Genomic DNA, 27883 nt, shown 5'->3' on the forward strand with positions numbered 1-27883 from the left:
TACCACCAGCTTAGACAGTGCTAGGTCAATGGAAGAATTCTTTCATGAAACTAGCTCCCACCTTTGGGGGAGGTGGATTACTTGTACTAATAGGAGAACCCCTCCTGACAGCATCTATACCAAGGGTAGGCAACCTATGGCACACATGCCAAAGGCAGCATGTGAGCTAATTATCAGTGGCACTCACACTGCCCAGGGGCTCTGCATTTTAATTTAATTTTAAATGACGCTTCTTAAACATTTTAAAAGCCTTATTTACTTTACATACAATAGTTTAGTTATATATTATAAACTTATAGAAAGACACCTAAAAATGTTAAAATGTATTACTGGCACACAAAACCTTAAATCAAAGTGAATAAATGAAGACTCGACACACCACTTCTGAAAGGCTGCCAACCCCTGATCTATACTGACACCCTTAAACAGCTACAGTGGTAATGTTCTTAAGTATAGATGCAACTTTGTAAGTAAGTTACGGGTGGGAGTGTAGTTGAGTGTGAATTAGTAATTATGTCACAGTAGGTGTGCAGAGGTGTAGATGTGAATTTGGGCTTGTCTAAACAAGAAATTGACCATTTATGATACTGTATCAACATAATTAAGCCACCTAGATCTACTTCTATAAAACATGCATGAACACTTGTTCCAGAATAAGTGGCTTTTTGCAATTTAGCTTAATTGCCTTTCAAGGTCAGTTGAACTAAAAACCACCCCCACATGCTCTTATACCCAAATAAGGGTATTCATAGGGGCACTTATAGTGAAATGGGGCTTTAAATTCACACTTTACAGGCGTGTAACTTTCCCCAACGAGCCCAGGATTGCACCTGAGTTTAGTGAGAAAAACTCATTAAAAGCACACTTTCACTTATGTGTTAGTGAATTACACATTCACATTGGACTCAGGGCCAGATCTTCAAAACCATTTAGGCTCCTAACTTCCATTGATTTCACCAGAAGTAAGGAGCCTAAATAACTTTGTGAATCTGGGCCTAGGTATTCACAAGTACTGACAACCCCAACTATCCAAAAATCATGTCAGGTACCCCTAAAAATCATGAGATTAGCTTAAAACTAATATCTTAAAAATAAAAGGTGTTCTTTTCATTTGATGTCTAACTGTGAAGCTTACTGGTAGAGCTTGGTCACGCTTTTCTCTAATATTGAGGGCTAGAATCCTCCCCCTCCAGCCCCCCCAATGAAAGCTGAGGAATCCAAGAGCTATGGTTTCAAGAAAAACAAAGCAAGACTCCTTGTACAGTCATGAGGTGGCAAGTGTGACCCTTTCTAAAGCAGTAACAGCATGGTGCAGTGTTTAGATTGTAAACATTATATGGGAATGTGGGTTTTTCCTGTATAAGTCTCCAATGCATCACTGTCTTGATCTAGTCCTCAGATATATTGTTATAGGAAGTCATTCACAAAAATTCCTGTGGATAAATGAAGCAACAATTATCCAGCTACATACTTACCCTACAGGGAGCGGCAAAACTACTGCAAGTGTAGGACTGGAATGAGAGTTAAGTTATATTCAGTTGGTAACAGAACATGGCCCTGAGATTTATAAAGTACCCGGGGCATGATCAAGAGCCTCTAAGTTCTTATGGTGTTAGAAAAGTTTCAGGTTGAAAAAATCCCTACTTCGAATTCCTCCAATTGCCAAATATTAAAATAGTGTGCCACTGATATATCCATTAGCCAGCGGTGCCGATGAGCTATTTTACTTACATCCTAGCAGAGTCTACTCTAGTCTGGTGACAGTGAAACACAGGCCACATTCTTATTGTCAAATGGGAATTATGCCTGCAAAAGGAATGCCAAATCAGCCTCCTAGTATGTGACAACAGTTAGAGCTCATCAGTAGATGTTTGGGCATGCTAGGGGCTAAGCATTGTCAGCCAATGCCACTTACATTGGTAAGGGGATTGCATCTTTTGTGAATACAGAAGCAGAGACTATTAATTGCTTTAATGTAAATTCTATTATAGATTTTCTATATTAAAGTTAGTAAGTAGTGCTCATAAGCTGATTTTATGCTACTTGGAGAGGAAGATAAGTGACAAACTGGTTATTCGAAGACTTCTGACTCTAAAAAACACCTTGGGGTGCTAGAAATACTTAAATTAGTTTATCCATGACCTCTACCCTGGACACATGCACAAACCATTAATTGATTCACAAGAGGGAACAATCCAACTAAAAGCTAACAAGTTGTGTAAGTGACATCAAGCTCACCACACCTTTGGTATGGTACTCCTAAAGGATTGGGCAGCATGCTTTACTAATATCACTGCATAAACAAATATTTTGTTTGAAGAGTAGAATTTAATTCCATCCCATAGGATGTACTGAATTACTAAAATACTGCATATAGCTATTGGTGAGCCATGTAACAAGAGTACTGGTCAGGTATGCTGGGCCAAAGGGAACACAAATATGAAATCACGAAAATTATATGTATGAACACAGAACCTGGACTACACCTTTAAGCACAAACAAATTCAGAGCCAGTATGATCTCCCTCTGAGGAAACAGGAAAACCACTCACTGCCAGCATATACATCCTTACTGCATTCTGACATAAGGCTTATAATAAGGGAAGCATCCTCTTAGTGCCTGCTTTTCCCCTGAAGTACTGGAACCTCCACTGTGACAAGCAAAATAAAAAAAACTGATAAGGTTGGGAATATGCAAGTTCACACAGTTTTATTAACATCCTTAACAGCTTTTTAAAAAAAAAGTCACCAGTTGTGGAGTTAAGAGTCTTATACCCTTAACCACAAATATCAAAATACATTCATTCAAGTGAAATTTAATGTTTCATACAAATATGAAGTGGGCTGCTAATGCAAAAACAGTCCAGGTTGCTACCTTGGAAATAAGCCATTTTATCCTTTTCTGTTGTGTGTTTGGGATTCTAGAACGCATACCTTACATAGCAAGGCAGCTGTGTCATTTCTGTAAACACCAAAGCCTGACAAAAGTGCAAATATTCAGAACAACAACAAAAAAAAAAAGGGTGAGGAAGAAAGGAGAGCACTGGTAGGGCAGAGGAATGTGTTCAAATGATTGTCACTTCAATATTGCTTTACGTGTTTTGTGGAGTGGGTGAGGACAAAAGGGATACAACACTAATACAAATATCACTTACAGCCCTCTCTGGCTCCCAATGGAAGACTTGTGAGAGAGCATGTCACAAGTTATTTCACTTCATAGGTTTCTTCTAAACATTGGTTGATGATAAATAGAATGGTGTAACTTCTGTAATGTACATTTAGCAAGCTTTTTATAGAGCTGTTTACACCAAGGCCATTGCAAGGAAAGAGCCAGTGCATTGGGAGAATTCAAGATGTGTCTCATTCTGACAATACTCTTCACAACTTTAGGCCTCAGAGAAATAAAGAGGTATCTTTTCCAACTACAGATTAGATTTTCCATATTGCATGTGACCTCTCAATTTGTTTCATTAAAAAAAGGTGTGTCCTTGTCTCTTGGAGCCTATAATTCAAGAGGTATTTCAGTCCTCAGCAATCAGCACAGGAAGCCCTCCCCCACTCTGCTTTTAATTAAACCAAGCAGTAATGTGTACATTTTAATGACAGGAATCACGATACATTTTTTAAATTTAGACAGATGCTGTTCATGCAGTCAAAATAAAAGAGGTAAAAATACACATTATGCATATATTGGTTTTAAAATCTGTATTCAAATACAGCATTGAGCTAAACTCCAGAGCCTACTCACAGATATGGATGTTCTTTGGGCAAAATATGATACAGCACAGCTGGTCAAGCAGAAAGTAAAAATGTATGTTTGCATAATTAAAGTCAGAATAGAGCCCTAACCTAGAATAATCCATAGAAGTTAAGATACTGATCTACTTTGTGAAGCATTTCACTTTTAAACTGTTTTTTTTTGTTTTTGTTTTTTGTTGCGAGTCCTATTTGCAAGAGTTACAGGGAGGAAAACATTTCCAAGTAAAAAAGTTGGTTTGTATTCACCTATCTTTAAAGCCAAGTTTTAAAAACAGCTGCATAGAAAAGTTCTCCAGAGAGTCTCGCACACTCAGGTCCTCCACATTTTATATAACGTTGGCTACAAGATATAGGCCAACACAATCTCCTAAGAGATTTGCCCTATGCCTGCCTTCCCCCTCTCCCCACCCCTCCCATTTTCTAATAAAAATGTTCAAAAAAATTTTAACAGTCCAATATTATATCCTTAATTGGAGGAGAAGGGAAGCCTGACCTCATTCCTGTCCCACTCCCCACTATCCTCTGTTATTACTTCATACAAGAACCTGAAATACATTGTCACATGACTGTCAAATATAGCAGAAGTTTAATCCCTTGATACTCTGAGTTGCCCAACTGCAACTGATTTGGGGGGGGGGGGGGGGGAGAAGAAATATGGGAACTCCAGAAGCCAAAGCTTAATAGGAATAATAAATAACATTACACAATGAAGAAGTTTTTGCTCTTTGAAGGCTGGTCAAGGAGGTAGGATAGAAAGTTTTTTGGCCTTTGAACATTTAAAAATGCTTTGCCCAGCTGGTCCTTCAGGCTAAATTGGAGCATTCCACATACCCCCCCGCCTGATGCTTACACATACAATGCTACAGTTTTCACAGCTCTAATTGTACATGTTAAAATCAAGTCAACTTACTCTATTTGAGTAAAATTTACTATCAGTAAACAGCAAGACTGATTTGTTTTCTACATACAACTTTGTGTCTTTTACAGTTTCTTTAAAAAAGAGCGGATGACTTTGTATTCAAAGACTACCAAAGTGTATATTTGATATTCACATGCAAGACCAAAAAAAACCCTTAAAAATGTTACGCATAAATCACGTGAAAGGACTCTGCATCCTACCTTTAAATAAGGAAACATCCAAAGTTTTCTAACTTTTGTGCAAAATATTAGTTTGCTAAAATATTTTACATGATAATGGATATGTGTAAATGTAGATTGAAAGAAAAAAGCTGGTTCTTAGGAATTTGTCACATTGTGGTATTTGTAACAGGATTTTATATTCCCTAGTACACATCAAAGTTTATCACTGAAGATAAAAATCCTATAGAACAAATCCAACAGGGATTTCTCTAGGCACCTTCTCACGTAGAACACAATGTGACTTCAGTTAGATCCATCTGAGAGTTGTGCACACAATTTTATGCTGAGCATCACATTTTCCTCATGACATAAGGCAAAGACAACTGTTTGAAAAATGTCTAGATACAAAATGATGTAAAATAATTTATATTTGAAAACCCTGGTATAAACAAAAGTGGAGAGATGGACACTTTATACAATAGGCTATTTTTAAAACAAATTTGTGCACAGGCTGAAGATTGTAAAGAACCTTCAGAATTCACACAGTTTTGGCTTTTTTGTACAACTGTTTATAATACATTTTAAACCATTAGGAATGCAAACTAAAACTGCACACTACTTCAGAAGAAAAAAAAGTTTGACTTTGTGCAATTTTCTGCCCCAATTTAACAGTGGCAGTAATCCCTGCATTTGTTGTGTTTCAAACAAGGATCTTAAGAAACACACATCAAAAGGAGGAAAAGAAGGCAAAAGTTGGCAGACATCCAGCATCTAGTTTTTCCTGTTTGTTTGCTTTTTTAAACAATGTGGATGACCAATAGTTTCATGATTAAAATGATTTCTTTAAATAAATACACTGTATCTGACATTTGCACTGACTTGATAAAACTAAGTAAACAAAGGCTTTACAGCACTCCTTGTTGCCTCAAGTCACTGGTGTTAGGTTCCAGAGTCCTTTTCTCTCACTGAGTTTCGAAACCTGCCATGCGATATCCAGTTTGATTAGTTAACACACTTCCATTCTGCCCCTGAGGTGGTGGAACTCCGTAATTTGCACCCATCCATGCGGCAGAAGACTGTGTCTGACTGTTGTGGAGGGAGGGGGAAGAGAGGTGATTACAGAAAATGTATAGTTCCAAAAGACTGAATTTACATAAAGAGATTGGAGAGGATAATACTTTCCAAGTGTTGGCCAACAGAACCTTGCCTAGTAAACAGAAAAATTCCTACAGGTAACCCCAGCTCTGACAGTGATGTTATGGCTTTCGACAAATCATTTAGGACCTTACTTTAAGACATGCTAAGCACCACTGAAGTCAACTGGAACTGTAGATGCTCAGCACTTCTGAAAAAAAATGCAGGCCCATTACAGATGGGAAAACAGACAAGTTCAGTGGAGATAAAATCCCTCACAACACTTGTCAGTTACATTGGCGTTACTTAAATGTTTATAAAGTGCAGATATAAGTATAAGCAAAAGAGGAAAACTGTTGACAACTAAGGCCAGTAAGTGTAAAAAACAAAAATCCATGCAGGAATTCACTGCTGCTGTATGTAGCTGAATTTTAAAGAGGTCCAGATTGTTTTATAAACATCTGTAGTTCTATCTGGGCTGGCATGGGAACAGAGGGGAGGAAAGAGTAGAGCTCAAGTAGCTTGTTGCCACCAGACCCCTCAGAAGGGGTAGTTCAAAGGATTTAGGTCACTATAGTATATCTGAGTTTTACTACTGGTTAATGGATCCAACATTTAAACCCTGAAGTATTCTGCGTAAGAAATCAATCTTCAGGTACATGAGTGCACATGCACAGACATCACACCCACAACTGGGAAGTAATAGCAGCTGTTTGAAATAACTAAATACTGATCTAAATTTAAAATTCAAAGGAATTGTAAGTAGGCATACTGTAATTACCAGAATTAGAATTTGGCTAGGACAAAGGAACAAACTGTGCCTATATTTACGAGAAGTTCAAGATGACCATTAGTAAAGAGAGTACTACTTTAACCAGGACACTGCCGTATACACCCCCTACTCTAAAAGGTAGTTCTGGCATTTTTGCAAGGACAGTAGTCCCTTACACCCTGAAAATATTTCAAGTATGGTAATTATTCTGCCAACCTAAAATTCCTCTTGTACTTTCAGATAGATATGGGGCCTGATCTTCTTACACCAGTTTACAATGGTACAACTTCCTTGTACTTCAATGAATCCCAAATTCCCCCAATGAAGCATCATTCTTCACAATTTATTTATAGCACACAGATCAGTTAGCATGTCTACTCACTTAAATCCCTGCTGATTCCATGCCTGTCCATACATTCCATATGCAGGGACTTGCCAACCATTAGGCATGTACTGACCAATTTGCTGTGCATTTCCATACCACTGGCCCCACTGGCCATAAGCCTGTGGAAATCCAATTTGATTCTGCAAAGAAAGCTGAAATATTGAATACACTACACACAGGCATATTTATCTACTGATGTAGAAATTCCTACCTATCAAGCTAGCCTTTAATCAAGAACTTAAAAGGGCTTATATTCTAATACCTCATTTTAAAAGTTATTATAAAAATGTAGCTGGGCAACTCCCTCTAACACTATATATATGAAAAATCACCCCACCTCCTGCACACACATATTTTGCTGATTATTCTCTGGAGTACAGCAGTCTAATACTACAGATAACTATTCCAGAGAGCACTGCAGGAAAGAGCAAAGTTGAAATTCTGACAGAAACTTAAAGCTCTTCCCACTCTCTATCATTGACCAAAGCAGGTTTCCACAAGTTCCAAACAGTTTAATTTTGATCAAGTATCTTAAAAGGCAGATATCATGGAAGCAAGAATTAATTTGGGAGGTCACATGTGCCATGTGACCCTGAAATCCACAACCCACCACCCTGAAACTAATATGTATTTCCATGCTAGAAATCTGTTAACAATTTCATTAATAAGATCACACTAATCATCATCTTACAAGTTAGTGTAAGTTTGTTCTCTGACCTGCTGGATTGGATTGATCATATCTGGTGTTTCTTTGCCCCAATAGCACTTCACAACATGCCCTTCTATAGTAGTTCCATTGACAGAAACAATTGCATGTGCAGCACTTTCATGAGAATTGAACCTGTTAAGATACAAAAGGAACATCAATATAAACCCACTTTCCATACACCTACAGACAAGACACTTAAAAGGAGACTGTCAACCTAAAAGTGTGCCTGCACTTAAAGAAGTTTTAAGAGTTTCCAAGTTTGATTACAAAAAGAAGAAAAAAAATGAAAATAATTGTTTGCAGGAGAAACTAGTCTTTGCAAGGGAACTCATATACTGCAGCATTGTAGTAGTACAGAAGATTCAGAAAGCGAAACTGACCTATCTAGTTTCACTGTCTCACCTTGAGTGAGCTGCAAAAAGTAAGTAGCACATATGAAAGGTAAAATCTGAAATTGTGTCAAGCTGCATTTTTTATTATCTACAGCACTGTCTGTGAAAAGAATCTAAGAAATTGCATTTAAAAATATGATTCTGAATCTGCAAGAATCATATCCAATACTTACAACTATGAAATTATAAAAAGAAAAGTAGTACATCTTTGTTAACTCAGATCAACATTACCACACAAACAAGATGAGACCATAGTTTAAACTGTAGACACTGAAAGCTAGTCTAAGTCTGTCTAGGCTAGTTTCCTACTAAAAACGTTCTGACACCGGTGCTTAACGTGTTTTCAAGGGAAAGGTAAAAGTAACGTTTTAAAAATTGAGCAAAATGTAACCTACCGTATAAAAGAGTACCCTTTATCTGGGAAGACTCGAATTTCCATTATCTGCCCAAATGGAGAAAAGGTCTGGCGCATTAGCTGTTCTGCAGTGTAGAAAAGGTTGACAATCAAAATTAGGAAGTACTTCTGATTTTTAGATACATTTTATGAGGAAACCCCAAAATTTAGAAGATGCCATACCTGTTAGTCCTGAAGTAACACCACCACAATATACAGTACAGTTGCTTGGGCTTGACTGATTTACAACATCATCATAAGACAGCTGCTTGGTGTTTGCTGTAAAAAAAATGTTCAAGTTTTTCATTTAAACAATTTATTTATTTTCCTCCTGTCTTCAGAAGTCTACAAAGAGCAAGGATCCTAGGGCTTTTTTGGGTGATGCCTAAATCAGACCAATACATTTTCTCCTGTAAATCTTTAATTTTACCATTAGACTTATCTTACAAAATATACAGCTATAACATCCTCCCAAGTGGTAGTTTAGGAAGTGAGAGATATGTAAAGCAAAGAACTACAAGCATTAAAAGGGACATGAAAAGTCAGTGTGGTTTCCCAACTGAGTCATTTGCACAAAATAAAGAAACAAATGCGCATGCCAAAAGGAAAGCTACATTCAAAATACATGATGATCTCAAATAGGAGACATGTAAATCCCAAATGATAAATGGGATGGATTACTGATGCATATAATGTTTAGAGGGATGTCATTTACATTAAGCCCAAAATTCAGGTTTATAAATCTACTTTTAAATACACTTAATGGAAATATTTTCTTCCATCAGTTTAAGTCTAAACACACTCCTCCCCAACCCAGTATTTTCACCACAAAAACTGAAACACTGGCAGTGCATGATACAAGTTAAATAAAAAAAACACTACTTTCATTGTCCAAGCTGACTGAAATGCAAGACTGAATAAGTGCTGAAAAGTAACTGAAAGGTTTTTAAATTTTAACAATATTAGTATTTAAGGAAATTTGTGTAAAGTTATAATTTAACATATATTTCTTCAAGCAAAATCTTTACTTCTGAATTCTATAGGGCATTAAATTTTTTTCATGATAGAAGCACTAATACTTGGAACTAATAAGAGGTTTCATTTCTTCCTTATTTGGGTGGGGGCAAGGTAGACAGAAACTAAAAACCTACATTCATATGTACTCTTTGGAGCTGGAGGTTTTCGTGTTGCCCAGTTAGTTCTGATTTGTCTTCCACCAAGCCACTGTCCACCCATCTGCTGAATAGCATTTTCTGCATCCTATCCATAGGAGAAAAACATTTTTCAGCAAATTCTTTTTGAGCAACACCATACTAAAAGCAAATCATCGTAGGTCTGTCAGACTCAGATATTCCCAACTTATAACAAATATTGAAATAAAATCTGTGCTTCAAAAAGATGTTTAAAATACAGGACTAAGGCAGTTATTTTAGGCCAAACTGAATGCATCCCAAGAAGAGTTATGCACTCTTGTAGAGCATGTTTGTGCAGTTGCTCCACTAAGCTGAAAGGCTGTACGACATTCCTTCAGCTGAGTCTCTAGCGCTCCCTCATCTGCACTTAGAATAAATCTCTCAGACCTAATATTTCAACCTGGTTTGGCCTAACACCAAGAAAAGTATGTGTTGGGGTTTTTTTTTAAACTCCCCCAATCTCCCATTTACAAAATATACTGAGACCACATAATGGCTTGCCCTACTCTTTCTTCCCTCCAAAGTGTATTATTTCTGAGTGAGAGAGAGAGATTTGGAGCCATAAGTTATTAGTACCCTGCCCATAAAGAAGCTGTAAGTAGGAATGTTTGATTATTCTAAGTTTAGTATTACACTGGTTAACTCCATTTTCTCCCTTTAAGTTGAATACCTTCCACCCCAGATCACTAATAAAGCTCTATAAAAACTGACTAATGATATAATGCAAATCCTATAAAAGTATTTCCAAATACAAGTTGCTCTAGAGATTAGTGCATCAGACCTTTGAGCACTAAAATACTGCCATTCTGCCAGAGCCAAATAACTCAGTCCAAAGTAATTTGTATTTAATGTAAGAAAAAAAGTAAAAATTTCAGATACAAATATCAGTCTGAGTAAGTATTCTAGTTTTCATCTCTGTACATAAATACTTTGCACTTACATAGGGATGATGCTTAGAAAGTGCTAATACTACTTACCTATTTACAGAAGGGGAAACTGATACAGTACCAGATATAAAAGGGACCAAAAATGTACGTTTTACACAGCTGTTCTCTTTAAAGCAACTACCAAGATTTTAGAACTCTTGCTATTTATAATGACATTACTTACCCATTTATTGAAGAAGGAAACAAAGCCATATCCTTTAGATTTCCCTGTTGCCATATCTTTAACCACTCGTGCATCTCTAAAAAGCAGAAGCAATGGCCAATTTAGCATTTAAAAAACACATAATAAAATGAAAGTGAGTCACACAGACCTTATTTTCATGTTTCACCTTTATTAAAGTGAACTGTTTAATGCACCAGCAACATATTCAAAACAAATTCCTCCTTTTCTAAACAAAAACATTACTAGTGTTTTGTCATGTAGTAGCAAAATTAAACTTAATTTTGTAAACATGCAAATCAATAGTTTTTCTAATAAACATTTTACAATAGATGGTTCCCAGTTCAAAATGCTTTAACATACTGTTAAGACACTAAGCATGGTCAAAGCAGCTATTCAAATGACTCACTTAAGCCACACAGCTGACTAACATTAGCTGAATGGCTCTCTTTAACCATGCAATTTATAGCTTGCTAATTGCCAACACATTCTACCTACTCATTAAAAATATGAAATAGAAAAATGAAAAAAATAGGAATTAAAAGGCATACGTCGCCTGTTAACTGAATTCTTTAAGTTTCTCAGGTCAATTCGTTACCCCCTTTTTGGACTGTGGGCAGCTGTAAATTTTGAAAAATTGACATTTTCAGAAATGGTTGCATTATCGAAGGAAATAAAACACTAAAGACATTTACGTTTTAAACTATATACTATTATAAAGAATTTAAAACTGCATTCGCAAACAGCAATCATACAGGATTGATTGGAAACTACAAGATATAAAAGGCAAAAATTTATAAAGTAAATAAGAAAACTACAACGTTTGTCCACTGTGAACTGTAGCTGGTAGTTAGCCATGGCAATTCTGTCCATTCTTCAGAGACACTCTGCAAAATAACCAGAGGCCTATTATTTGAGATTGAGTAAAAAAAGGAGAGACCCAGCTACAATAGCTAAACCCCATTTGTGGAAAGTCTGATTTTATTAAATGGTGTTTCTCAGGCAATTTGTGTACAGTTAGCCAAATATCAAGAAGCACACACACATACACACCACTATCCTGCCCTCCCCAACCCCACAAAAATACAGGCACTTTTGAAAAAACAAGACAAATAAAACCAGTCAGCAAGTCATGCAGTGTAATGTAAAGGCTTTATAAAATATGGTTTAGATCAACTAGATGCACGATATTCAGTATTCCAAGACTGGCAGAAAAATCATACTTAGAGTTTTATGATGCCAGTTTTAAAACCTTTTAAAATAATTGCATTCTGTATTAAAACCTAGTTCTTCTACACATACGACTATAGAGAATATGTAGATCACTGAAAGGCTCAAATTAAGACCACTTCCACACGCTACAGAATGAAATGTACTTTAAACCCTTCATGAAAAAGCAAGTGTTAAACTGCTTGCAATTTTCTGTGTTAAGAAAATTTGAATAATATGTTACAAATTGCCTGAGAACAGTCATTTATGTAATCTTAGATCAGTTTGCTCTGCACAGCCTAAAAAGGAAATAAAAACTAAGCTATACTTACCCTCAACTGAAAACTTTGAAAATAAGACTTGAACAAGTGAAAACATGCATACACCAAACATAAAGGGAGACCACAATAAAGATGTATGTATTTATATTAAAAATTAAGTTGTATAAAGCTACCAAAAATTCTTACATGCTAATCATGCGTTGGTTCAACTTTGATTTTACAGAAAATCAGAAAAAAAATCTCAATCACATTTCCAGGAAATAGTCAATGACAAAAAGAGTTAAATATACAAAAAAAAAATTTCTAATTTCGTTTTATAAATATGGTCTATTCCTCACACATTTAATTGAGTAACTGTGTGAAATCAAGGTCCCTCTATTACTATTTACCCTTACTTCTTTAGGACAACAGTTTACAACAAAGAGGGATCTTAAATCCTCCTTCCCCCCTTTTCCGCCCCCCCATGAAAAGTCAGCTTGAGCAAAGGTGACCAAAAAGGTTTTTCAGATAGTTAGCCCTACGATTCTGTACTGAATACCCCAAAGAAAAAGGATAAAAGGGTCGCTCTCACAAGTTATTTGAAACCTGACTTTAAAAAACAAACAAACAAAAAACACCCTTTAGGCCCTGCAAAGTCTGGACAATCAGCTCTCTCACTGCAGAGAGAATCACCACTACGAGAATCTCTTTTGGAACAAAGGGAATGATATATAGGATCCCAGTAATCCTGCTGTTTTTCAGACATGTGCTACACAGTTTTAAGAGTTATTTTATATACAAACGCCCCTCACAGGAACTGGAAAAAAAAAATAAAAAAAAATCAAGGCAGCAAGTTTAAAATAGCCTATGTTTGGAACCCCCCTCTTTACACTCTGAGTATCAGTATATAAATTGCAAAGTAAGGCAATGCCTACACTTAAAACACTAGCGTGGCATAGCTGTGCTGGCACCACTGCAGTACTTCAGTGTAGACACTAACCAGTGACAAGAGGGGTTTTCTTGTCGCTGCAGATAATCCACCCCTTCATGAGGCAGTATCCTAGGCTGGCTACATTGAGGGTTAGGTCGGCTTAACTACATCTTTCAGAGATATGGATTTTTCACAGCCTTGAGAGATGTAGTTATGCCAACATAACTTTTCAGTGTAGACCAGCACTAAGCCAGCTCTCAAAAAAGCCTTGTGCAGTTGACTGCTAGACTAGTATTTTAGGGTGGAAAGATGATTGCAGGTCTGAAAGAACATCTGCCTAAAACTATCCCTCCTACATTTCAGTGTACGACTTCCTCCTTCCCAGACTAATCCTTCTGGATGAGGACAGATAAGACCTACTTTAGAAGCCATGTGTCATTCAGGAGAGTAGATGTTCAGCTATGTGAAGCACTGAACCTCCTCCGCAAGTAAGTATACCTGCTACCTCTACAGAGAGAGACAGTCATTAAAATTTAAAAAAAAAATCTAAAATATAAATTAGTGTTTTCTAAAATGAGAATCTCCTGCAGATCAAGTTTGAAAACCCTATCATAAGAAACAAAATTAGGATTTAAGTCCAATACATTGGACTTCATAAGAAAAACTTCTTTCAAATAAAAGCATCACTACACAACACTTCAAAGCACTCTTATCTTGGTACCTCACCATCAAGGAGCAGCAATCCAAGTACAAGTAGTTAGTTAAAGGTAAATAAACAGTTTAAATTGGAGGAAGGAACAAACAAGCCACTCTTAGCCCTGCTACAATGTCTGTATTTTTATATGCTTTTCAAACTATAAGCATTACAGCTGTATGTGATACAGCAAATAGTAATGAGTAGGCAGGTAGAGAGCTGTGATCACTACCACTGATCAGCTAAGCCTTTACACATACTGTTCTACTTGTTAACCCATCTCCCCACCTCACTTGTTTCTCCCTATCCACCTGTTAAATCTTGTCTTTCAGACTCAGCTCTTTGGGCCAGGGACTCTTATTTACTGTGTTTGTATAGTGACTAGTACAACAAGGCCCAAACTGGTTGTGGCCTTTAGATGTAACCACAAGGCAAGTGTTTGATCCATATTAAACTATTCTTTTAAGAATGATTACATGTATGATTACATTTAGTGGCAAATGAAATACAAGACCCATGTCAGAGAAACTACCCAGTATGACATCCTCCAAGTTACATGAGGATTTCTACAGTATAAAAACAAAGCTACATATACAGTGATTTTTTTCTAAAAAAGAAAAACTGACTGCTGGTGGGTAATTTTATTATGTATCCCTACTTATTACTCAAGTACTAGAACTCTGAAGTCTCTTTATGAACACAAAAAGTGTGCATTGCAGTCATTTCTGCAACTTGACTGGACTTTTACTTACTGTAAGCTTGCCTCCAGTAAAAGGTAACGTTTAATTTATTTGCCCTAAGAAATCACTTACGATATTCTTCCAAACGGTGCAAAAGCTGCTTTTATATCTTCAGTTGTAATTTCTGGACTGAGGTCTCCAACAAAGACATGGAAATGGTCTTATTGGGAAAAAGAGAGAAAATAATTTACAAGTGTGAAGAATGTTCCTGGAAACATAAGCAGTATAGCAACTTTATATTGCATTAACTTCCATATATCTGAGAGCTACATGGGAAACTAAAATTCTTTATCTATCAAAGGTAACATTTGTCACTGCTTCAAATATAACCATCACTTGGTTACAGTATAACAAAAGCAATAATTTTAAGGATAATGCTGTGATGTACAGTATTTAACTCAAATTTTGTTTTTGTAGTTATGGTTCATAACCAGTCACTATTTTACCATACAAAGATTGCAATTGTCTACTTAAAGACAAAGCTTACTTTAAAATATTAATGTTACAATAGTTGTGTTTAATTTTAACACATTTACAGATAGTTCATTAGCTATCCAAAAGTTTACCAACTAAAGCATCTAGTGGTTTTGTGAACAATGTAGAATAAAATTTGCTTTAAAAGTAGGATGGATATTGAACCTAGCTACAAAATGTTTGGTGTAACCATATTTTGTGAAGAACAAAGAAATACCTTGCATTGCAATAGTCTGATGTTAAAGAATTTGACAGTTTTCTCAAAAGTCAAACAGTTTTGGTTGCCCAGCCATTACATCATGTGAATCCATGTGTATTCAATACAAGTGAATCCATGTGCAAGTGAACTAAGACTGAAGGCAACAGAGGAAAAGAGTAATCCTTCACTTTATGTCACAGACATTAAAAAGAGCACTGGAGAGAAATAAAGATCCCACATCTCAGGATTTTGTCCACTTTGATTAAACAATTTTTTATAAAGCATATTTTAACAGTTAACACTATAGAGACTAACTTGTATTAGAGCAGGTGTGAAACTTACAAATCCACTACAATACTAGTTTGGTTAAACCGCAAATTCTTAAAAGCAGTTTAAGGCTGGCCAAGTACAGAAGCAACACACTGGGTTGCCATGAAAAGGGAATTTCAGAAGCAATTTAAGTACTCCAAATGAGTTTGTATGGAGCAGCACAGACAACAGCCTTGAAGGCAGCTGATTTTCTTGCTTTCATAGTGGATGAAATTCTAGAATAGAAGTCATGACTAATGGGGTCAAAGGACTATAAGAAGCAGCACCAGAATGAAAAAGAGTGGACAACAGACCACATTCTGATGCAATGGGGAAAGGAGAGGGAAATCTTGCCACAAACGTAAGAACAAAACAGAACAAAAACCCCCAAAATAGCTTCAGCTGGTTAGTGAATACCCTTGAGAGATTTCATTTTATGTTTAAGAAGATACAATTACCTTGTGAACGCAGTGTGCTGACAACGGTACTACCTGATGACAAAGATTAGATTTGTTCTTAAGTTTATTAACACAAACACATTTAATATCATCTTAGGATAATGATCAAAACATTACTGCAAACATTTGTATGATGCTTATTGCTTACGTTTAAAAACTATTTGTGCAAATAAAAAAATTACTCAAAAGCATAAAGGGCACTTACTGCTGGTATCTTTCTTCTGACTGCTGGGGGTTGTTGCCCAGTTCACTTTGACCTCCTACAAATAATATTTGCTAAAGTAAATATTGGAACCATATTCTGATTGTTAGCTATTAATTTCTATACTGCAGGGGGAGAAGGTACACAAGTTTGTAGTTAAAGACATTAGTCTAAGTGGCTGAAGTTCCTTGGTAAAATGTTCTATTTCCAGCTACATTAAGCCATTTTACAATGAAGATAACTAATCTATCTTGCTTTATTGCTCTGCTAGTCTCCCTCACCTTCAAGATCAATGGAATTAAAATATTTATTACAACATTTTGACTTCTTCCCTGTCCTACTTCTGTACCCAACCCTCCTATGAACTGTCACTATCCAGTTTTTACCACCACAATCGTAAAGCTCAAATGAAGTTAAAAGTTCTTCACTTTAAAAGATTAAAAAACAGGAGAAAGTGTTTACCTTTTGTGGTTCAGTTCTGCTTGGGGTTTTGTTTTGTTTATTTTAAAGATGTTTCATCCATATCATTGTATATATTATTTCCACCGCAACTCACGCTTTAGACATGACAGCTTACCTTACCCATTATCTTCCGTCCATTCATAGCAGCTAATGCTGCAGCTGCATGACGATGCTCATAAAACTCCACAAAACAGTATGGATCATTTCCAGCTGTCTGTTAAAAAAAGCACATGTTATTAAACATTATCACCCCCTCAAATTTTAACCAAATTGTAGCTGGTGCCCAGTTATATCTATGTCTGAAAGTCTTAGCAATTTAGAGAAAGCTTGCTGTAACAGCTTTAAGCCAGTCACAATATTAACAACATATTAGAAAAATATTTTAAAACTATGCTGTGGTAGGCATCTTGGTTAGCATGTTTTGTGCCTCCCCCCGCCCTTTTGACATGACATAAAAAACTAGCAACTAACGTTTGAGTTATATGCTCTATTCCTTTTACAATATAATTCCCATCACTGAAGTTTGCATCAAGAAGTTAAGCTCTTCAGCATCCTTCTTTAAATTTCTTCATTGTACTCATGAAAAGTTAAACGTATGGGGATTTCTTTAAACTGACATGCTACAAGAAGTGGGAAAAGTTATCCAAGTAAAAGGCCCTTACATCCATGATCATTTTGCAGTTTTTGCATGGTCCAATCTGGCTGAACAGCTGGAGGATTAGTGCCTCAGTCACATCTCTTGACAGGTTCCCTACATATCTGTAAGATTAAAAGGAACATGTAAATATCTAAACTTTTTTATTTACTCCATTCAGCATTATTAAAAACGAAAGCAGGAACTTCTTGCTGAGCCAAGCACAATCCCTTAATTTAGCAAAACATTTTACTATGAGATAGCAAATTCAACAGTTGTTCTGAAAGCTTTTCAGTTTTAATATATGTACATGCAAACTACATTCTAACTTCAGATTATGGAGATACTCCAATATTAAGGTGTTCAGATACTACAGTGATGAGTACAGTATAAAAACCTAAATAGCATAGATTACATTTTCCCATTCAAACCTAAAGCTTGCAAGCAATGTTCTATTGATAGCTTTGGAGACAGAAGTCATCTGCTGATTAACCAACAGTTAGGCCCAGATGTTGCAAGTCTATATGCATAGACTTGTGCCTGGGCACATCTTCACTGACTTCAGTGGAGCTCCATGTGAGCACAGGACTCTCCAAACGAGGAGCTCCTTGCAGGACTAGAGCTTTAATATGGGCTGCCTCACCAACGTGCTTCAGCTCTGGCGTGGATGAGAGCCACAGCCATCTCCATACATATTATCTGTATTATGGTAGTATCTAGTCCTCAGCTGAGACCCCATTATGCCACGTATTGTATAGACGTATGGCAAAAATACAGAAGTCCCTGCCCTATAGAGCTAACACTATAAATAAATAAGACAAAGGGTTGGAGAAATGGAGTATTATTCCCATTTACAGATAAGAAACAGACAAAAAGCTGTATCCATACTATGGAAAGAACCCCACAGCACACAGGCAGCCTACATTGACGGCAGGGATTTTTCCCATCTGTGTAAGGCTACCTCCTCCCTGAAGGAACTTAGCTAAGTCTACAGAAGCATTCTTCTGTCAACATAGCTGCATCTACACAAGGGGCATTGGGGAGAAAGGTAGGCATAACTATTGAGGACCAAACCCAAACGACCTAGCTATGTCGACCTAACTTTTAAGTGTAAACCAAACCAAAGACTAACCAAACCAATTAAAAAAGGAACTTAAGTTTGTGATATGTTTATTAGGAAATGAACAGTAGATTACATGTAAGAGGAGCTGGGTTAAATCCCTGTGCAAACCTCAAGTACCTAGTACTGAATCTTACTGCTCTATGATGGTTCTACTTCTAATGGCCACACATTTCTATCATCTGGATAATAATGGAAGACAAATCAGAATTTAAAAATGATTAAAATCATTTCAAATGTATTAAATAAAATCAACCTGCTTTTACTACATACTCAAATTCCATTAGCAGAACCAAAAATGGTGACTAATGTAACAGTTTAACAAGTTACCCTATTAAATACTTGATATAGAATCAGAAAAACATAGGACAGGAAGGGACCTCGAGAGGTCTCTTAGTCCACTCCCGTGCACCCAAGGCAGGACTAAGTATTATCTAGACCAGGGGTTCTCACAACAATTTTTTTGGTGGCCCCAGAGTGCGGCCACCAACTCTTGCTGGTGGTCGCTTTGACAATTTTTCCTAAAATACTTAATTAACTTAAGGAATAACAAATAAATATGCACATATGAATGTCCAAATCATTGTAATTTATTTATGTAAGGGTTTTGTTTTTGTAATACAAATAATGTACAGTTGTCTCTATTCTTTACTGGACCTAACCAGAACAAAATTAAGGTGCTTTGTATGTTCTTGTCTTTTGTTGTTGTTGTTTCTTTTGCCTTTTTTGGTTGCTTTTTCTTAAGACTTGCTAGCTAGTAAGTCTACTGCTATGAAAAGTGATATTTGTATGTTTGTTAATATCATTTTTCACAGTAGCAGACTTGCTAGTTGGTTAGGAGGCAGTGAAAAGTGATAATAACATACAAATATTTTTCACAGCACATTTACAAAGCCCCAGAAAGCTGGGGGACAAATTAAGCCCTCGATGGTGAGGTGGGTAGTGAGGCAGCAGGGGTCAAGGCGATGGATGGGGGCTGCAGGAGGCAGTGGGGGCCAGTGGGTCCGGGCCAAAGCCCTGCGGACGGGGACCAGAGCCCACCACCCCAGGGCTGGAGCCTGCCGCCTGCCAACCCAAAGCTGAAGCCAGAAGCCCGAACTCCACCGGACCAAGGAAGGTGGGGAACTCACACCGGCTGCTGCTCCTCCAGCATTTCTTGCTCCAGAGGGGGGCAGGACCCAGCCTCTGCTGGTGGCCCCAAGGGAGGGGCCGCTGCTTCCCCCCATTATCGCCCAGGAGCCTGTGGCTGCAAGAAAAGTCCCTGGTGGCCGCAGGCAGCCACAGTGGCCATATCTGAGAAACACTGATCTAGACCAGTGCTTCTCAAAGCCGGTCTGCCGCTTGTTCAGGGAAAGCCCCTGGCAGTCTGGGCCTGTTTGTTTACCTGCCGCGTCCGCAGGTTCAGCCAATCGCAGGCCGAGGGAAGTGCTGGCCGCGGCTTCCCGGAGCCCCCATTGGCCTGGAGCAGCGAATCGCGGCCACTGGGAGCCGCAATTGGCCAAACCTGCGGACACAACAGGTAAACAAACCAGCCGGACCACCAGGGGCTTTCCCTGAACAAGCGGCAGACCAGCTTTGAGAAGCACTGATCTAGACCATCCCTGACAGGTGTTTGTCTAACCTGCTCTTAAAATTCTCCAATGATGGAGATTCCACAACCTTCCCAGCCAATTCATTGTGCTTAACTACCTTGACAGTAGGGAAGTTATTCCTAATGCCCAACCTAAACCACCCTTGCTGCAATTTAAGCCCATTTTGCTTCTTGTCCTATCCTCAGAGGCTAAAGAGAACAACTTTTCTCCCTCCTCCTTGTAACAACCTCTTATGTACTTAAAAACTGTTATATTCCCCCTCGGTCTTCGCTCTCCAGACAAAACAAACCCAATTTTTTCAATCTTCCCTCATAGGTCATGTTTTCTAGACCTTTAATCATTTTTGCTGCTCTTCTCTGGACTCTCTCCAATTTGTCCACATCTTTCCCGAAATGTGGCACCCAAAACTGGACACTCAACAGTGCAATTGAGGCCTAATCACCGCGGTGTAGTTCAACATAGAGCATAAGATCCATCATTCTGATCCACAAGCCCCTGATATAAACTGCATGAAACACAAAGTATTTGCTTTTCTAGACAGAGGGAATAGATACAATATTGTGTTTTGGAACCTGACTTTGGTTTACGTTTGAGCAAAAGATGGGAGATGGGCAGTCCACAGCACATGCTAGTTAAACAAGCCGACTAAACCTATTACCAGTTGATTTTCGTACATACGTGTTTAATAAGGGAATTTTGTATGCTAATTGTTCATTTACATCAGTCTTCTTTGTGTCTTAAACAACTCCATTTGACATCATAATCAAGATGATTATGCAAAACAACAAATCTTACCATTTTTGGTTAATTCCTTTTTGACAGGAGTCATGATTTCCATAAAATTTGCTTCACAGCAGCTAGTGCCAACATATTAACACTAAAAAGCCGGTGAATCCATCTTAGTTCTGCGTTTAAAAAGGCCAGTCTAAAACATTCTTTATAATATTCAACTGTGTCAGTACCAAGTTTCTTTAGAATGGTGCCTTTATGGCATTTTTGCAACCTCAGCAATAGTAGAAGGCAATCAGGCCACAAGGGAGGTCAACAGAAAATTTCAGATTCTGGAAAGTGTACAGAAGATACAGATTTCATTTAAGCTCTACTCCAAAGAGTTAAAAAAATTCCTATGAGAGCACCTTCCCATAAACTACAAGTTAACGTGGCAAACCTTAGTGTCAGAAAACGGTGCCAGGCACAAAATACACTAAATGAAACACAGGCAATACAAGTAGCAAATTTCCTGCTCAATCTGGGTTCTTATACCAATGACCACCAGCACTGCATCTGAGCACCACAAGATGCAGGTTGTGTTCTATTAATGATTTGATGTTAAAAAGTAAGTTAAGGACAAAGTGACAATCTCCTAAACTTCCTAAACTTATAGCAAGTTCAAGACAGATTTGTACTTTAGCCAAAGTACAAACCCAATCAGATAGTGAATAGCTTTAATTTCTTCATTAGGAATCCAACAGTAGAACTACTTAAGGCAGGGTTTTGTTTTTGGGGTTTTTTTTACATTTTTCTAGATAAAAGGGCTTAAATAATTTATATACCACAACAGAATAGGAACTTGGTATATGAGAAGTAGAAGGCAGACACTTCGTCCACTCAGCTACCATGTCTTTGATTAACTTCTACCGGAATTTAATGTATTTTGGCCATCTGCAAGCATGAATAAAAAAGTAATACATTAAGAAAAATGGCAACCTCAAGTCTGATCCAGGGACTGTATTTTAAAAAGCTACACACTTGGAAAATTTCATCAGGATCAGAGAGTGTGAGTGTGAGTGTGTTGACTAAAGCAAGGATTTCTCTGCATCTGAGTGATAAAGATTTCTCTTATAAATAGGGCAGCTACTATAATGTTTAAAGTAATATTAGGTGGAGTAATTGAAATAAAAGTTTTTGTAGAAGAGTCCAGATGTTCAGTAATAGGCTGAGTAACACTCCCACCCCACATCAAATGTAGTCCTGCACTGATAATAGCTAGTGACTTATTTAGAGTTGGACTTTAAGTATTACTGTACATTAAATAATTCAGTTATTTGAGCACTTATAGCCAGGGGCGTCTCTAGCGATTTTGCCGCCCCAAGCACAGCGGCATGCCACAGGGGGGCGCTCTGCCGGTCGCCGGTCCCACGGCTCTGGTGAACCTCCCGCAGACGTGCCTGCGGAGGGTCCGCTGGTCCCGCGGCTCCGGTGGACCTCCCGCAGACGTGCCTGCAGATGCTCCACCGAAGCCGCGGGACCAGCGGATGCTCCGCAGGCATGCCTGCGGGAGGTCCACCGGAGCCGCCTGCCGCCCTCCCGGCGACCAGCAGAGCGCCCCCTGTGGCATGTCGCCCCAAGCATGCGCTTGGCGTGCTGGGGTCTGGAGCTGCCCTTGCTTATAGCCTTGCATTACTTTCAAGGTTGGCGTTATTAACAGAATAAAAGTCAGAATGTTTCCTAGAAACTGAATATCTACAAATTGATCACTGAGTGAATTATGTCACCTTTTCACCTGCAGAATTACATAGCAACTTGAGAGGTTTCTAGGATGTCGGATTTAGTTGGATAATCTCTTGGCAGACATATAAAACTTTATATCAGCTGGAGCTGCAAAAATACGTTCCTGCGGTATCAATATCTGCAACATGAATGGTTCTACAAGTTTCCTAACATTTTAGCATCAGTGATGTCAAATATCAAAACTCAGTTCTTTGTGCATGGATGTCTAGAATTTCTGTGTACGTATACAGAATGTCTTAATGGGCATGCAAGAGGTATAACTCATCAGAAAAAGCACACAACTTGCTAAATAGTAGTGATGGTTAATGGAGAAAGCCAAAATGGAAGCTGTAAAACATGCAAGTATTCTCAGAAATGTGAAGTAGAAAAATTGGTTAAAGATATCAAATATCAAGAGTATTTCCACTTCCCTTATTTTTCATTATAGCTTAACTCCTATAGTTGTGTACCTCTGCTACCTATTCTCAATGACTAATAACTTTGCAGATTTTTTGCACTTACCGGCTAAAGAAAGGCATGCAAAGTTTTGGGCTGGTATCAAACATTGCTAAAATATTAAAAGCTCTGCTCAAAGAGTTAACAAGAAGCAAAAGTGTGAAAGAGTTCATAAATGTAGTGTTCATAAATGGACCAGCTGCTATCATTAATTGGGAAACTATGCTTTAAAATTATGCATGTGTAGTAAATCTAAAAACAGATTTGTTAGAGAAATATTTCATATGCATTTGAAATAAAGAATTCCCAAATACTATTTTTTTTAAAAACTTGCACTATGCCAAGCTAATCAATATAAAACATAGTAGAAAAGGTGGTTTTCCATAGCTGCTGCTTCAACAGACCAACAGAGAAAAACTACACTATTCTAAAGTTGACAGGCACCAATGTTCCTAAAAGTGGACTGATGTTTTTTCCATATTTATTACTGAAGTCAAATATGCTAAATGAATTCTCTAACATGTTAACAAGGTGGTTTAGTTTAAGATTTGGGGCAGCAGCAAAGGTGTAACCATAAAAAAATGTAGCTCTGAAGACAGACAGTATTGCTTGGTGACAATAAATTAACTAACATCCTACTTCAGCAGTTGCCAGGAGTGCCAAGTTTAAAAAAAAAATTAACTTACTCCCAGTGTTAATTTATATTCATGTCAATTTCAAAACAAGACATAAAATGGTAGTATTCTAAAGTATGTGAGGTGTATTACTGGGAGGATGTGATGGCTTTATAGAAATAAATTAACACCACCTTATGTGGAGTGACTGCTGGCGAAATAAGTTGCTATATTGCATTTACATTGAATAACCTTCACAAATGCACTAGAGAATTCATAATTTTGGGGGCATCAAATTAAGTACTGAATAACTAGTGAAATTTAAAATGGGTCTTAACTATGCTGTGTGCCAGCAAACTGAAAGCAGCATCTCTGGTATGGAAAGAACACTCTGCTTTCCTGCAGTGGTTCTCACCAATGCTGTCCACCCAAGACCTGTCTCCCATTTAGCAAAATGAGAACGACATAGTGGTTGTGACACTGCTTCACCGTGACTGAGAACCCCTGCTTTATTGGCATTGCACATGTATACTGGAGCGTAGATTAGGCTCACTTGCTACACTATAACTCTTCATTGTGTTAATGTTTAGATTAACAGTCATTACCCATAGATATTTCTACACTCAACTATCACCATTTCTACAGGCTTTTTTCACAAGGAGACAAAGCTACAGGAGAGCTACTGTGGAGAGGCAATGACAGATTAAGTACATTAAGGGTCCGGTCCTGCACTCCTAAGTGTAACTCAACTGAAGTCAGAAATAAGAATGTACATGCAACAATTGCAGGAGTAGGCACTAACATCAATGATTCTTCTGAGCTGGACAGGCTAACTTTTCCATCAGAGGAGGGAAAGTCTCTCCAGATATGGGAATACTATGGATTTTCATACCCTCCTAACTATACTCTTCATTAATTAACTGGTACTTATTTCCTCAATATAGGCTTCAGTAGGTATCTTCTTGAAAAGTGTGTTGCTAAACAAGCAGACGTGAATAGAAACTGATCTTTTTAAATATAAGAACAATATTAAAGAATCAGATAGCTACATGAGCAAACTGTTTCTGTGAAGTTTTACAAGTGACCCTAAAATGTGAATGCTCAAACATTTATTTAAACAAAAGCAGTGGTTACATAGCTTACTATGTAAACATAAATAGGCTACTCAGTGATTGAGTTACTTAAACAATATAGCTATCAATCCAGCTCAGCTGAGCTTCAATATCAATGCTTTAACAACCTCATATCAAAGCATCAGAATTACATGAATATCTTTATAAAGAAAAGGCTGTTTTAAAAACAACCTATGTCCTCCAGAAAGAGCTACTAAAAACAACTATTCTAAGAAAACCAGAAATATAAAAGTTTAGAAGCTGGCAATCACCCAAGGACATTAGTGTCCTATCCAACTGTAGCAAGACAGTGTGACTGAACAATAATTTAATCCTTCTATGGACAGAGGTTTTAGTATTAGGATTTTTGTGTACAGTTTTTACTATCAGCTATTCCAAATAAACTCCAGACTCCTATGTTGGAAAGTGGCCTTATAGTCAAAACCTTGAGCATGTGAATATTACAGATTGAAATTTAAATTAATGGCACAATATTCCAGATGAGTTAACTGTAATTCCCCCGAAACTGACTCAAGAAAATACAATACAATAGCTATTTTGTGCAGGTCAGAAACGCATTTAGGCTTTTGCAATAAGCTGCATGTATTGAGCGCAGATAATTCATTCTTTAAAACAGAAGCAGTATGCTCAGAGTAACTGGTAAGATCATTAATCAAGAGTCCATATGAGAAAATCAGCTAGGGAAAAATAAGGAGTACAACAATAGGAAGTTAAAACATGAGTATGAGGGTGAGAATGTTCTGAAAACAGATAGGTCACATGTTTCAAGCAGTTCAAATGGATACATTGGATAAAAATACCTTAGTATTTTTTTAATAGTGTTTACTTTATCACTTACGGAATCTAGAAAAGGTGGCATGGGTCACAAGAGTCCTGTTTTCCTATGCAGCAAGTCAGCCAAGACATTTATCATGCCTATGGGACATGTGCAAAGCATCATTCAAGGGCAAATGCAGGAACTTTACTCTCACTTTTGGAAAGTTTCACCCCCTCCTTTTGATTCCCCCTCACGCCCCCCACCTATACAACAATACTCCTAAAAGTAAGACATAATAGATGGTGGCAGCATCCTAAACGGGAGAACAAGTTAATAGAACAGCAAAGCTAGAGATCAGTGAAATCATGAAGTCAAAGCATTAGAAATCACTCCAGATTAAAAAAAAATCTGCCAGGAAGAGGAAAGGGGAAGAAATGTAGACAAGCGTTATACCTCCAGCTCTCCCATGTATTTCAAATGGAGGCAGTTGTGTAAACTGTTGATTGCTTTGAAAAAGCTATCAGATTTTCAAAGCAGTGTGCTAACTACACCCACATTACAAGGAAAATTCCTCATAATTTACAACCTCCCCATCTCAGTTTATTTTAACAGTACATTGCCCTATTATAGTCAATACCTCTGAATCTATACAGATTTACCCCTCTTGTACCTTTCCTAAACAGCTTGGAATCTACCGCAAAGTTGGGTGGTGGTTGTTTTTTTTTTAACTATACAGGCATTTGATTATTGTTTTGGGGTTCTCTCTCAATTAGAAGTCAGGATTATTTTAAATCCATTTAAGAAGTCAGGCTTCGCATTTGCAAATTGGGTTAATACAACACAGATACAAGCAGACACAAATTAAGTCATATACTCATGAAAAGGTACATACATTCAATCTACCAAAAAAAAATTCTTTCAGAGAGAGAAGAAGAAAGAAAGAACAGAGGGAAAAAGAGAGAAAAATAAAGATGACAGAAAAACCTTGAATAGAGAAAGAACAAAACCTTAAAAACAGGAAGGGGGGGGAAAACAGATAATAAATGGAGAAAGGGCACTGTTCAGTTTGAGTCAATTCCTCACCCCCATCCCGCTCCCTCTGAGGAAGTGGGGAATTAGGGACCAATTTAGCCTGGGAAAAACACATCCAGCAGCCCCCCTCCTCCCCCAGTCACCTCCGACGAAGCAGCCCCCCCAGCAGCCCCCCCCTGACACCCCCCCGAAGCAGCCCCCCCCCGAGGAAGCAGACCTTCCCCTCACAGCCCCCCCCCAGACGAAGCAGCCCCCCCCCAGCAGCTCCCCTCCCGACAGCCCCCCCCCGGAGAAAGCAGCCCCCCCGGAGCTCCCCCCCCCGAGGAAGCAGATCCTCCCCTCACAGCCCCCCCAGACGAAACAGTCTCCCAGCAGCTCCCCTCCCCTGACACCCCCCCGAAGCAGCCCCCCCCCGACGAAGCAGCCCTTCCCCTCACAGCCCACCCCCCTTCCCAGCAGCCCCCCCAGCAGCTCCCCGCCCGACAGCCCCCCCAGAGAAAGCAGCCCCCCCGCAGCTCCCCCCCCAGGAAGCAGACCCTCCCCTCACAGCCCCCCCCAGACGAAACAGTCCCCCAGCAGCTCCCCTCCCCTGACAGCCCCTCCCCCCAGGAAGCAGACCCCCCCCAGCGCTGCCTGAGGGGGCGGAGACGGAGCTCCCCTCGGCAGTGACTGGTGGGGGTGGGGGCGAAGCAGTCCCCCCTCACCTCGAGGGGAAGCCCCTGCCCCGCTCCCCCCACCCCCCCGGCCAGGCGTGAGGAGGGGGTCTCGACCCCTTCCCGCGGAGCCGAACAATAGGCGTGATCGCCCCCTCCCCACTCACAGGGTCTTGGGCATTTCGTCCTCCATGGCTCTACCGCTGCCCCTCCACCGGGGTCTCCGGCCGCGGCCCAGTCAGCGCCTGGGGAGCCCGAGCGCCGCCGGTCCCGCGAAGCCCACAAGGCGGACAATAAGCCCCGATGCTCCTCTCAAAATGGCGGCGGCGGGGGAAGGGGCCCGGCGCGGCCGGCTCAGAGAGGGGAAAGCAACAGCGCATGCGCAGAGGGTAGCCCGCCGACCGGCAACAAGCGCAGGCGCACTACTAACCTCTGAGGCCCGTTCCCTCCGCCGGCTCGGCCATCAGGTTCCGCATGCGCGGCACATCATACGTTAGCCCTCTCCCGCCGGTTTCTTTTCTCTACGCCTTCCCTCGGCGC

The 27883-nt window shown here is 38.9% G+C and overlaps 1 protein-coding gene across 6 annotated transcripts; it reads right to left on the reverse strand.

The window, feature by feature from the left end:
* Window positions 1-2692: 2692 nt before the first annotated feature.
* TIA1 (TIA1 cytotoxic granule associated RNA binding protein) lies at window positions 2693-27792 on the reverse strand. Of its 6 annotated transcripts, XM_045004476.1 has the most exons (14): window positions 27511-27686; window positions 25740-25816; window positions 17525-17621; window positions 16978-17076; window positions 16404-16458; window positions 16199-16231; window positions 14831-14918; window positions 10928-11003; window positions 9776-9884; window positions 8808-8903; window positions 8626-8710; window positions 7847-7970; window positions 7127-7269; window positions 2693-5924 (listed from the first exon to the last, which is right to left on the reverse strand). In XM_045004476.1, exons 3-14 carry the CDS (start codon window positions 17534-17536, stop codon window positions 5801-5803), a joined length of 1044 nt encoding a protein of 347 aa, XP_044860411.1. In that variant the 5' UTR covers window positions 17537-17621; window positions 25740-25816; window positions 27511-27686; the 3' UTR covers window positions 2693-5800. The 6 variants fall into 6 exon arrangements, with proteins under 6 accessions (XP_044860411.1, XP_044860413.1, XP_044860409.1 ...); XM_045004478.1 differs by lacking the exons at window positions 25740-25816; window positions 27511-27686 and adding an exon at window positions 27774-27792; XM_045004474.1 differs by lacking the exon at window positions 25740-25816 and having other exon boundaries at window positions 27511-27694.
* Window positions 27793-27883: the final 91 nt, after the last annotated feature.

The sequence above is a fragment of the Mauremys mutica genome, chromosome 2 (genome assembly GCF_020497125.1).
Source record: "Mauremys mutica isolate MM-2020 ecotype Southern chromosome 2, ASM2049712v1, whole genome shotgun sequence".
Taxonomy (NCBI): domain Eukaryota; kingdom Metazoa; phylum Chordata; order Testudines; family Geoemydidae; genus Mauremys; species Mauremys mutica.